Source organism: Sinocyclocheilus anshuiensis, unplaced genomic scaffold, assembly GCF_001515605.1.
Source record: "Sinocyclocheilus anshuiensis isolate Anshui unplaced genomic scaffold, SAMN03320099.WGS_v1.1 scaffold348, whole genome shotgun sequence".
Classification (NCBI taxonomy): Eukaryota; Metazoa; Chordata; class Actinopteri; order Cypriniformes; family Cyprinidae; genus Sinocyclocheilus; species Sinocyclocheilus anshuiensis.
Window position 1 is genome coordinate 1,375,462 of NW_015555762.1, and position 13,607 is coordinate 1,389,068.

Consider the following 13,607-nt stretch of genomic DNA (forward strand, 5'->3'; position numbering starts at 1 on the left):
ATTTTTTGTGTGTTTTTTTTCAACTATTATGTTTTTTTTTTTTTTTTTGCTGTTGTTGTGGATTTTAATATGAACCAAGTTCAAACTCATCCATGCATTCACCAAACTGCTTGTCCCATATAGTGTTGCAGAAGTTAATTCAGAACAATTAATTTATTGTTGACTTTTAAAATATCTTTAATATTTTTAGAGTTCGAGACATGCAAACTTTAGAAAACGAATATTTGTGTCAACCAGACAGTTATGTTCTATGCAGTTGTGTTGATAGGAAATCACGAGATGCATTTCTAGTTTTAACATTATTTGTTCTTCAGATATTACTCATTAAAAGAAAACGTATCAGCTGAATGCAGAGTGACCTACATTTGGTTTTTGACCACTGAAAATGTGTACAATTGTCCAGTTTACTCACGGAGCCACATTGAGATCTCCATATCTCTGGGACTAAACCACTGAGGGCCTTTAAAATGAAGATACCAAAAAGAAAGCTTGTTAAGAAACAGAATCTAAAAGGGTATGAAGATATCTTTAATACTTTTTGAGTTACAGGCATGCAAACGAAGCAAAATAAGTGCTTTTTGCCATTTTTGAGGCGTCACCGTTGGCATATAATGAAACAAAAATGGCTAAAGTCAACAGATTTTACAAATAGAACTACCAATGTCTGTAAAAATAAAATAATGATGCTGCCGGCTTTCTAAAGTCATTTTTACACCCCTGTAAATTGGTTCAAAATGGGTTTGAGTAAACTCATAAACAAAATCTGTATTTCTACCTGTTCACAACATTCCTTTTTTCCTGTTTCTTTTAGGGATCACTCGTCCTGCCTTTCTGTTCGCTGGTACCTGCCCCATTGACCAAAACCCAGCGTGGAATCCCACACTGTCTCAACCAATCTCCTGGACCTGAAGGCAAAGCGAAGATCAGATTCCTTACATCCCAAGTCCAATTTTTATTCCACTCTTGGCTACTACAAATGGACAGGAACAATCCAGCCTGCATTTAACGAAAGGAAGCAGTAATGTCCATAACAGATGATTTGGACAGAAACTGTTATGATAATGAGAAAGTTTTTATATTCAGTTAATTTTTGTCTTGCAATGCTTTAGTCCCTCTGAGACTCTGAATATGGACCTTTGAGAGTCCTGACTGGTATCTGACAGCCTTTGAGTTGGGTTTTCTTTTCTGGATTGGATGCTTATTTGATACCTCAGTGGCATAAACGCAAGGCTGTTGGGTATTTCAGAAGTGGGTTATATAATCGTCTGTTTAGTTGCCAAACCCCGATTCCGGAGAACTTGGAAAAGGAGAAAACCTCATCAACTAGTGCTGTGAGTGGGTTTTGTTGGCCTATTTGGGCTTAAACCCAAATCTCAACCTTGATTTAAGGCCACTTGGCATCCAAAAACAACCTCTTCATGACTTCCACCATTAAGACTTTGAAAATGAACTTTTGAGAGATCTAACTGGTACTAGATGTTCTTTGAGGCCCAAAAAACCCACAATCTTCTGAATTAGTTGTGTTTAAGATACCTCGTTAGGAATTTCAGAAGTCAAATACATATACTCATGATATTAGATGCCATTTCTAGAGAACTTAAGGGAGGAGAAAACTTCTGCTAACTAGGGCTTTTGCCAGCCGGCCAGTCTTGGGACTGAACCCAAATCTCAGCCTTGTTTTAAGACCATTTGGCACCCAAGAAACAACATCTGCATGACATCAATGACTTTAAAAATGAAGCTTTGAGAGATCTGGCTGGGATTAGATGCTCTTTGAGGCGGGTTTTGGAGGCACAGCAAACTTTCAGTCTTCTGGAATAGTTGTGTTTAAGATACGTAGACATCATAAACCCAAGATTTCGGAATCAAGTATATATACTTATCATTTCAGATGACACCACCACTTCCAGTGAACTTATGGAAGGAGAAACCTTCCGCCGACTAGGGCTTGTTGGCGCTTATTGGTCCTGAACCCAAATCCCAACCCCTTTCCCCCCTTTTTTTGGCCGTTTGGCACCTATTTCTTACCTCCATCTCATCCCGACCTCCACCATTCGCCCCTCGCTGGCCACGGCAGTCCTCCCTCCCCGTTCCCCCCCCCCAAGTCACCATGGCCACTGGTACTACCACCACGGCCCGTGAACATCTCCTGGTGGTGCGGAGGCGCAGCCCGCACATGCGCTACACGCTGAGCCCAGAAAACCTCCGCAGCCTTTCAGCGCGGGGTGGCTCTGGAAATGGGGGGAGCTCTAGAGGAGGAGCTCCCGAACCGATGGGCCTGCAGCGGGCCAACAGTGACACGGACCTGGTGACATCAGATAGCCGTTCCTCCTTAACGGCCTCTACGTACCAGTTCACGCTTGGGCGAGGGCAAAACCTGGTCATCTCTTGGGACATTAAGGAGGAGGTGGATGCCACTGACTGGATTGGGCTGTACCACATTGGTAAGATGTTTTGGGGTGTGGGAAAACTCTCTATTGAAAGTAATTCCTTTAAGTGGAAGGTAAACTTATATTTACTTACTGTTACTTAGTTTTGTGTTTTTTTTTATCACTGTATCACCAGTTCTTTCACTTTAGTAATGGAAACACAACCTGCAGGTCTTTTTATAATGGCACAATGCATAATTTCTGTGGCGCTAACAGAATTGGAGAAAATAATAAAAACTTCCTTTGGACCCGTTTTGGACAAACAGGTAGTTCTGGTCAAAGATTTGGTTGAGCTAATGTTGTTAATTAAGGATGCTCAAGCAAGCAGATTGCAATTCCGTTTGGTGGCAAAGAGTTTGTCTTCTTAAAGTAGTGATTTTTCATGCAGAGAATGTGGCCTGTAGATATTGTGATTGCAATTTAGAAAGTTTTGGTAACTCTGTCTTCTTTTTTTTTTTGACAACTTGTCAAGATGTCATGTACTCTGCATAGGCCAAAATGACTACAAGATATACAGTTGTGTATATTTTGAAGTCAACAGAAATGTTGTTAGCAACACACTTTACTTGCATAATCGGAAGTAATTCTGAGTGAAACTAAGCACCAAGGCAGTTAAATTTGGCAGTTTTGATTTTATGTTTCTTTCTTTCTTTTTTAAAGTATTTTTTCTCTAAAAAAATTGCACATTACTCATCCCCAACATTGGTTTGAATGTTGAAAAAGGACATAGTCTCTTCTCTAGATGATCTTAGATTATAGCTTTGGAGTTTTACTGTTGTTTTGCAGATTTATCCATAATTTATTCATCATTTAATCAAGTTTTGACAGATATATATAATGGTGTGTGAAAGGTGTTTTTTATCATTTGATTGGACTTAAACCAAAATATAACGGGCACCAACTAAAAATAAGACTATTTTTAAAAGTGAACACTGTGTCCACACTGAATATTAGATATGCAACATGCTACATCTAAACTAAATCACTCCCATTATAATCAGCAAAGTAATGTAAACCAGACATTTCTATGCACAGTAAATACTGTTATACCGCCCAGCCCAACTGTGACCTACTGTGTGGGTTTAATATGTTGATGAAGCAAGTGACTGCAAGTGAATGAGCAAATGAAAACAGATGAACTGCTGACTCTGGCTTAATTTCATCGTGTCATTAGCTACGTTTTATCTCGTCCTCTCCTCCGCACTTGCGCTGATGGTTGAATCTAGTTACTCAGCACTATTTCTGATGGCTTTGAGAGCCCATAACTGCCGTAGTTTTGATTTGTAGAGGAGAGGTGGGAGGATGAGCAAAATGTGTCCCACGAGACACCAACCAACCATGAACAAACTCAACCCACCAGTATCCCTAGATACAGACTATAAGAGCAACTGCAATACAATTAACCATTCACTGACTTGCAGTGAATTATACACACATTTGTTATGTTCAGAGACAATATTCTACTGTCATTTAGAGTAATTGCAGGTAAAGTGGGACATGCTGTTGTGTTTGATATTTCTTCCTATTTCCTCTGTATAGTGTAGTGATATTTAGCTTTTTAAAGGGGTCATATGATGCAATTTCAAGTTTTCCTTTCTCTTCGGAGTGTTACAAGCTGTTCGTGCATAGATTTGATCCCTAAAATTGCAAAGACTAAAGTCTCAAACCCAAAGAGATATTCTTTATAAAAGTTAAGACTCGTCCACGCCCTCCTAAAATGCCTCGTTTAAACATGCCCCCACATGTCTACGTCACTGTGTGGGAAGATTTGCATAACGCCGTCCAAATGTTCACGCAAAGAAAGAAGGCGTAACTTTTATTCTCGCTGTAGTATTGTTGCCGCCGCCATGTCATGGAGACGCTGTGAAAGCGAAACAACTTTGTTTGGCCTTCCAAAAGAGGACACAACTAATTCATTAATAGTATTGTGTGATGGGGTAATCCATTTGGCATCAAAATTTTCTTTAGAAAATACATTTTAAAATTAATTTTGTGAACAGTCTTTCTGGGTCTAGTGCCTTTAAATTGCTAACAACAGTAAACAATGTTGGAAGCTAACTTCCAACATGTGCATAGAAAGAAAAATGATACTTTATAGAATTTTCTCAGCTAAAGTAAAGCATTAGCTTGAATCAAATCAAGCTTGATCAAGGCTTCAGAAATACAATCTCTATAGATTTAGCTTCTTGGAAGTGGGAATTTAGTAGTGCATTCAATAGTAATGATACCTAGAATTGTGCATCACGGTGTGCTATTGCTTTTCTGTGATCTGTCTTTCATTTTGCAAATGATAAATCAGTTGAAAAGTATTTTGAAGGGACCTGAGTCCTACCTGAATGTTATTATCATAAAACCGCTCAAGCACCCACAACAGTATGCAGTCATTGCTCATGTATTATTCAGGCATAGTAAAAATATTGTTTGTATAAGATTTCATGAATAGTTGACAAAAACTTGCTTGTTTTTCTCAAATATAAAGTATATTATATATAGTACAAGTGTCAGTAAACAAGATTTTATTCTCATTCTTGCTGTAATCTGTGTTATGTACAGTAGTATGAGCGCAGGGTTCAGGATCTGTTTGACAGTCATGGTCAGTGAAAGCCGATCCCTCACACTACTATAGCCGGCTTCATGGGGCCATCGATCAGGACTGGGGAATTCCTCTGTGGTCTGTCCCAGAGAAAGGCCTCCGCTGAGGGATTGTGCCAGCCATCGATCCGCTCAGAGCCTCTGGAGTTTCATTCACAGCCCTATTTTCCCCATGGGAGTGACCAGGTCCTGATTTATGACCTGTGTTACACACAAAAAGAACAACTGGCTTAAAGGAATAGTTCACCCAAAAATGCAAAGATTTTCTGAAAATGTACTCACCCTCAGGACATCAAAATGTAGATGAGGTTGCTTCTTCCTTTGAATAGATTTGGAGAAATGTATCATTACGTCACTTGCTCACCAGTTGATCCTCTGCATTGAATGGGTGCCATCAGAATGAGACCAGAAAACTGCTGATAGAAACGTCACAATAATCCACAAGTAATCCACACGACTGCAGTCCATGTGAAGCAAAAGGCTGCATGTTTGAAAAAACCAAATCCATCATTAAGATGTTTTAACTGTTGATTCTGACCAAAATATGAGTCGATAATCCATAATAACACTTCCCCCAATGAAAAAGTCATACAGTCTGAATCAGGAGAAACATATGCACAGTTTACAAGCAAAAACTTTTTTTGTGATTGTTTCTCATTCTGACGGCACCCATTCACTGCAGAGGATCCATTGGTGAGCAAATGATGTAATGCTAAATTTGACCAAATCTGTTCAGATGAAGAAAAAAAAAAACTCATCTACATTTGGATGGCCTGAGGGTGAGTAAAAACTAATATATCCTCTTCAGATGTACTGCATTACATTTTAATGTATTCATTAATTTTTGTGAAAAGATTTAACTCATCACAAAACCTATAACAACAGCATACTTTGTTATATCTCAGCCCAAAGTGAAATGAAAGAAGTATAAAATTATATTTTCCATAAGGAAATTAAATCCTGTTTTATGGCTATTACCATTTTTTGCATTATGACATTATTGTCATGACAAATTAAGCACATCATCTTCACATTACTAAAAAAGAAAAAGAAATAAATAAATGATCAAATAAATCTAAAGTAATATCATATCATTATCATGGTAATATTTGCCAATATGTCCTTTTTTGTCCTTTATTATTTTTTTAAAGAATAATAGGGATTGCAAAAAACCTCCAACATAAAACATCTTTACCCATTACGTTAATGATTACTTGAAGGCAAAATGTGCTTAATTATCATGCGAATAATGTCACAAGGGGAAAAAAATCATAATGGTGTCAAAAACATCTAAAATATGTATCCATATATGTATTATTTCTTACGTTAAAAATATCCTTTCTATTTTGGGGTGAAACAATGTTTCAAGATACCCATAAATGAATTTGCAGTTAAGAAAGTCTTTTTAACATTATTGACAAACAAGAGTCACAGACAGCTGTGTATGTCAAATTACATTTAACATATGAAACATTTAATTAATCTGCTTTAAATTTGTTTATTTGTCTTATTTTTGATCGTGTGCTCAGAATATGTCCTGATTTTACAGTAAGGCATTTAGCTGGTTTTTCCGGGAAGCTGGATGATGCAAGGCACCGCTGCGCTGGAGTCAGAGATGATTGATTTTTACGTGAGTCATGTGACACGGTTGGGTGAATTGTGGCTTCTTGTAGACGTTCAGTAACAGAGGCCCAGTGTCAGCACTGTGATAGAGTTTCAGATGAGCTGCTGTAGATCACAGTAGACAAGGCTGGTCTATTTACTGAGGGTCTGACAGAATGAAGAGTGTCCCTTAATTACTGATCACTGGCTGCCGTCACACCTAGAGAGAAACGGGCTGTAAACCGTTCTTCAGAGCAAACTCACTTCTGATGTCTGGTTCTTGTTCATAGTGTGGAAAAAATACTATGGAAGTCAATGGCTACCAACAATTATATAGACATGGATCTATGTGGAAATGGATTCTGGATCATATTGTGCTACTTGCTAGTTTTTTTTTTTTTTTCCTGAATGCATAGAAGGATTTTCACATCTCACTAAAGTCTTACATTAGACTATATTTAACCTTGACTGCATTAGATATATAGCTTGGAGTTAGAAAACTAAAATTGAGACATACATGCACTTTTATTATTATAATAATTTTCGAGAAGGTTCTTAAATGTGAACGTCAAATTGTTTATTTAGTGTATATAGCATGTCTTGAAGCTTTTTTTTCACACTTCAATTTTTTTTTTTTCACAACCCCAATTCTGATTTGCTTTTCAAATCCTATCTTTAGGATTTACTGTCTGGACTGTCATTTTGCAAGTGCTAAAATCAGATCTATTTGTTCAGACTGAGATTTCTGTCTGGTATATTGTGTATATCTGTTGTTAAAGGGGTCATATGATGCTTTTTTAAAGATCATTATTTTGTGTATTTGGTGTAACAGAATATGTTGACATGCTTTAATGTTCAAAAAACACTCAAAAAACTTTAATTTTGATTTCATGGGGACTTTAAAAGCATGCCACATCCTGAATAAACCACTTGAAATCAAATCTGAATCACTTTTCCAAAAATATTTATTTTAATCCAGTTTCAAACCACATATAATGGGGATAAGAATCAAATTAGCTAAAAATCAGATTTCATGTGTTTATTTTATTTTATTAATTACAAAAATTGGAGAATATTTGAGTCATCACATTTTTGCTACTTGTCCTAATAAGGCCTAATTCTCCCTCATGTGGACAAATTGCTTAATTGGGAGTTTTGTCATTAGATGTTATTCACTCTTTTGTTCAGATACTGTTTGTCCAGAATTAGAGGGCGGAAAGGAGAAAAAGATTGTGTCACAGAGAGATAGATAATCAGCAGTGGGTCATTGGGTCTCTGGGTTTTGTGGCTGTATTGATTATACAGGCTCAGATTGGAAATTGAAGCTAATGTGCTCATGGACTCAGTTCACCCACAATACGTCCTGTCTGTTTTGAATCACTGCCAATAAATTCATTAGTGCCCTCTTTATACTTTGCCACTAGATGCTCTACTTGTAGTCGAGCTTAATCAATATACATTGTCCCAAGTCTGATTAAACTTAATATATTTTTTTTATAATTCTCTGTATTTAAAAAAGCTAGATTGTATATGTTGAGTTCATATATAAATATATTACACTTTTATACACTATATTTTTGTATTATTATTATTATTAATTATATTTTATTATTATTCATAGCTATATCGACAGATATACATATATAGATATATTGTATAATTAATATTAACACTATTATTAACATATTAATTGTTATTATTAACAATATATATGTGACCCTGGAGCACAAAACCAGTCTTAAGTCGCTGGGGTATATTTGTAGCAATAGCCAAAAATACATTGTATGAGTCAAAATTATTGATTTTTCTTTTATGCCAATAATCATTAGGACATTAAGTAAAGATAATTTTCCATAAAGATATTTTGTAAATTTCCTACTGTAAATATATCAAAACTGAATTTTTGATTAGTAATATGCATTGCTAAGAATTCATCTGGACAACTTTAAAGACGATTTTCTCAATATTTTGATTTTTTTGCACCCTCAGATTCCAGATTTTCAAATAGTTGTATCTCGGCCAAATATTGTCCTTTCCTAACAAACCATACATCAGTAGAAAGCTTATTTATTCAGCGTGTATAAATCTCAATTTCCAAAAATTGACCCTTATGACTGGTTTTGTGGTCCAGAGTCACATATCGTATTAATAATAGCTCTATACAGTAGTGTTAATAATATTAATTCTAAAATGAGTTGCAAATGCTGATTCATGCATAACATCAATACTAAATCTAGAATTGTCAGTGTGTGTACAGTATATAGTTATTTTATGGTGCATTTGTGCTTCTATTTATTATGCATGCATGATTATATTGAGCTATATTACTGTTCTCTTTATGGAGTAGGATTTTTGAGAGAGCCAAACAGATGGGAGCAGGTAAGAGGATTGTTTGATCAGGGGCATGTTGAGTTGAGGAGTTAAGGAACAGGAAACATCAACTAGGAACGTGGTCCCTTACCTTCAGGACAAACACTTTACCATTTGTTTGTTCTCAAGACCCTTAGAAAAGGCTTTAAGCCCTTGAGAGAATAGGCCTGAGGTGTGGCCAACCCTATGTTGTTTCACAGCCACACATTTATAATGAGATCTATTGACTCCTGGTGGAGGCCTTTCGTCTTAGTCATTTATTTACTGTATGTATAAGACAAATATTGTGCCGACACAGATGAGACGTGTCCCGCGAACGTTTGGGATTCGAAGAACCGAGGGGTGAACGGCACTCAGAGAGGGCAGATCTTCTGGAGGCTGGAGGCCGGACCGTACTTCATGGAGCGTAAGTGAGAGCTTTGACAAATATGCACTTTCTTTTTCAAGAAGCAGGGCTTCTGTTCGGATTTGACAGTGCTTGCAAGGTTGTTGGGATCAAATGTTTGGAACACTACCGTTCAAAAGTTTGGAGTTAGTAATGAATATAATGTTCTTGATTATCAAATCAGCATATTAAATCAGCACATAAAGAAAGAAAGAAAATATCATGGTTTTCCACAAAATATTAGGCAGCACAAATGTTTTCAATGTTGATTAATAATAAGAAATGTTTCTTGAGCAGCAAATCAGCATATTAGAATGATTTCTGAAGGATCATGTGACACTGAAGACTGTAATGATGCTGAAAATTCAGCTTTGCATCACAGGAATAAATTACATTTATATATATATATACAGTGTGTATATATATATAATTTTATATATTAATTATATATATACATTTATTATATAATTTATAATAAAATGTATAATATATTTATAATAAAATGTATATATTATTTATTTTTAAATTACAATAATATTTCACAATATTACAGTTTTTATTGTATTTTTGATAAAATAATTGCAGCCTTGATGACAATAAGAAGCTTCTTTCAAAAATACCCCAAACTTTTGACCAGTTGTGTAGATATGTAGAGTTTTGCCTGAGTATTAATTTGAGATAAATCTGCCTCTATACATTATGTAAAAAATAATGTTTGAATGCTACACTGTACACTGTCATTTTTTTTTACAAGCGAATACTACTTTAGGTTTTCTGCTTACATTTTTTTTTACATTCAATTCAATGTGTTCCATGCCATTTATTTGTAAATATTTATAAGATTTTCAAGCAATTTCTGAGTGAAAATAGTTTCTATACCATTATTTTCTTCAGTGTAGCAGCCTAAGAATTTGAAAACACCATTTTATTTCTCAGCAGACTGATAAATCCTGTGCACATTGATTCCTGGGAATTACATAAAGCCAGCCAATCAGATTACAGCTTGCCTTTTGAGAAAGCTCTTGGCATTTTTGTGTCCATTATGGATTAGATGGTCTATGAACATGCTGCCTGACACTGAAACAATGATAAAAGTATGTTATTATATGAGAATAATAATGGAGATATGTGTTGTTTATATTTCAAATATTTGAGAAACATGATCTTATATTTATATTTCTCAGCTGAGACCAAAATCTGTTTCAAATATTACCATGGAGTGAGTGGAGCGTTGAGGGCCATAACACCCTGCATCACTGTCAAGAACCCTGGAGTTACAGTAAGTCTGTGTTGACTTTTGGATTTAAAAGTGTTAGTTGAGTTGTTGAGCTGTGAAATGCTCCTGTTGATCAGGCACTCTTTGAATTATGCTTTCACTCAGAATATCTTTTAAAAGTGAATTTGTCACATGAACTTGAGAGAAGCACATGAAAGCATTACTCATCGAAATGGCATAATGTTACGTTTTCATAACAGTAGATTTGTCCCCCTTTTTAACCCCTTTTTTAGTTGTTTTATATGTCAGAGCTGTGGCCTCGGGGTTAATGGACATGTTCCAACACTCTAGCTGTGGTGCTTACTTGGGGAGCCAAGGTTCAAATCATATTTGTTATATTTACATTATATTATTTTTTTTTATAAATAACAAAAAGGGACAAAATTAGATTTATTTTAGAGTTGTAGCACATAAAGTATCGAGGACCTGGTGCTCCACTGACAATTTATTCATTAAAAAAATACAAATGTAAATAAATCATTTTTATATTGACTAATAAATAGATGTTTAAAAATGTAGTTTAATGTAACAACAAACAATGCATATTTAAAATTTTATATATTTTGTATTTTAAATAGAATTTGTTGATTGAATTGCTCTAGAGTTCAAAAGATTTTTTAATGTTTTTGAAAAAAGTATTTTCTGCTCACCAAGGCTGCATTTATTTGATTCAAAAATGCAGCAAAAATAGTAAAATTGTGAAATATGATTACAATTGAAAATAATAGTTTTCTACTTTAATATGTTTTAAAATGTAATTTATTCCTGTGATCAAAGCTGAATTTTCAGCATCATTACTCCAGTCTTCAGTGTCCTTCAGTGATCGTTCAGAAATCATTTTAATATGCTGATTTCCTGCTCAAAAATATGAATTATTATCATCAGTGTTGAAAACACTTGTGCTGCTTAATATGTTTGTAGATGCTGTGATCCATTTTTGAGGATTCTTTGATAGTTAGAAAGCTCAAAAGAACAGCATTTATTTGAAATGGAAATATTTGTAATATTACAAATGGCTTGACTGTCACTTTTAATCAATTTAATATTCATATCTTTCAAAAAAAAAAAAGGTAGTGTAATTAAATTCCAGGAAATATACTTAATTAGTCCAACCAGTATTTTTATGACTGTTTATGGTTCTTAAGCAACAAATGAACTTATTGCATTAATATAAAATACATTTGATGTTTGTGCATATAGGTTATTTTACAATGCTTCGAACCGACAAAATCAGTAGATATATTTCACATTTTCACATCGTCTCCACCTGCGTGTGTTTCTTAGTCTTTCTCTGCCTGTGTGTCTGCAAGCTCCATTATCAGACGCTGGAGTTTGAGAAGTATCATGTTCACAGGCATGCAGGGAATGCACAGGAAGTAGAGAGCGCTCTTTGATATGCTTAGCGCCGGGCTGCCGACACGATGTCACAGAACTAGTGCAAAGGGCACATTCCACCCTCTGTGACATGAGCCTGAACTCGAACCCCTAGAGTTAACGGACCGATTCACTCGCAGAGCATCACTGAACTTATCTTTGTGCTATTGAAAAGAGAATGAATACGTCAGATCATGTGACTGTGATCTGAGATGTGCTAAAACTATCTGTGATTCCTCAGGCAAATGGAACAGGATTACAAATGGGATGGAGATATTTTCTTATATCTGAATTCTGAACTTGTATTTTGAAAATGACGTTTTGAATAAATTACTGTTGCTGCTTGCTACTTTGTATGATGTGGATTGATGCAGAACACGTTTTGAGCGAATACACACCCATTTAATGTGAGTTAAATGTGCATTGGCTTAACATATGGAAATTATAATGTCTCAGTCTCACCATTATTCAGAAGTCGTCATGTTGGGGCTCTGTGGCTGTCTGTAATCATAAATCACACACTGTCACGTTAATGAGCAGGAACATTATAACATCATTGAATTATTCACGACCAGGTTCCTGAACCTCTCTAAAATTTAACATGATAATCATAGTTTCAACCAAAACGCAGCTGTAAAATATATTAAAATGAATAAATATATGGAAGAAATATTGAATACATATGTGAGTATAGTGAATAACTATTAAATAAATGGGCTCTCCTTCAAGATCACAGTTTTATTGTAATCAGTTCAGCTCTGTGATATTTTGGCAGAAGATGATTTCAGATATTAATCCAGGTCTGGCTTGCTTTCTTTTGGCATTATAAACTCCAAACAGAAAACTAACTATATATATATATATATATATATATATATATGTATACACACACACACACACATACACACACAGTATGTATATATATATATATATATTACTTTAAATAAAATACAAATTAACTAATCAATAAAGTATTATACAGTATTAATATATTATTTAAAAAAAAACTTGCCATAGCAACATTTGTGGTTTTCAATTAGGTTAACTGGATGTACTAAAATAACTAAAAGTTAAACTGAAAGAAAAAAGACATAAAAAACACAAGCAAACACAACAAAATTGCTCAAGCTAAAATTAAAATGAAAACAGAAAATATAAAAATAATAAAAAAAAATATATAGAAAAACTGTAATTATTAATATCTCACTGAAAATAAAATCTCACTGCTCTGTTTCTCTATATCATAATGTGTAATTGTGTGTTATACAGGTCGGGGCAGAGGGGCAGGTGGATGGACAGTCGGTCACCGAACACTGCAGGAAATTGGTCAGCTTTACTCTGTCAGGTAAGAACGGATGATATTTACTACACCTATTCTCATTTTAGTAAAAGACACTGAGAATTTCTTTTTTTACATATATGAATTCTGTAAGCTAAAAGCCATTTGAGAGGCAGTACTGTGATTCTTTTTTTTTTTTTTTTACAATCCAAACCTTCATTAACCATGGTAAAATCATTGCAATGCACAACTCCAAACAGTATATTGCTGTTTATAACACTGCAATAATGGATGCATTGC

The 13,607-nt window shown here is 34.9% G+C and overlaps 1 protein-coding gene across 4 annotated transcripts in view; it reads left to right on the forward strand.

The window, feature by feature from the left end:
• The window catches only part of LOC107674007 (E3 ubiquitin-protein ligase HECW2-like), a 57,502-nt gene that overhangs the window by 21,012 nt on the left and 22,883 nt on the right, over positions 1-13,607 (forward strand). For all 4 annotated transcript variants that reach the window (XR_001632466.1, XM_016467863.1, XM_016467865.1 and 1 more), the window contains exons 2-6: positions 812-1,331; positions 1,892-2,444; positions 9,292-9,399; positions 10,563-10,657; positions 13,298-13,373. Coding sequence is in view for 3 of the 4 variants with exons in the window: in XM_016467863.1 (XP_016323349.1) it covers positions 2,111-2,444; positions 9,292-9,399; positions 10,563-10,657; positions 13,298-13,373 (613 nt within the window). In the remaining variant the exon portion in view is untranslated. The remainder of the gene's footprint in view (positions 1-811; positions 1,332-1,891; positions 2,445-9,291; positions 9,400-10,562; positions 10,658-13,297; positions 13,374-13,607) is intronic.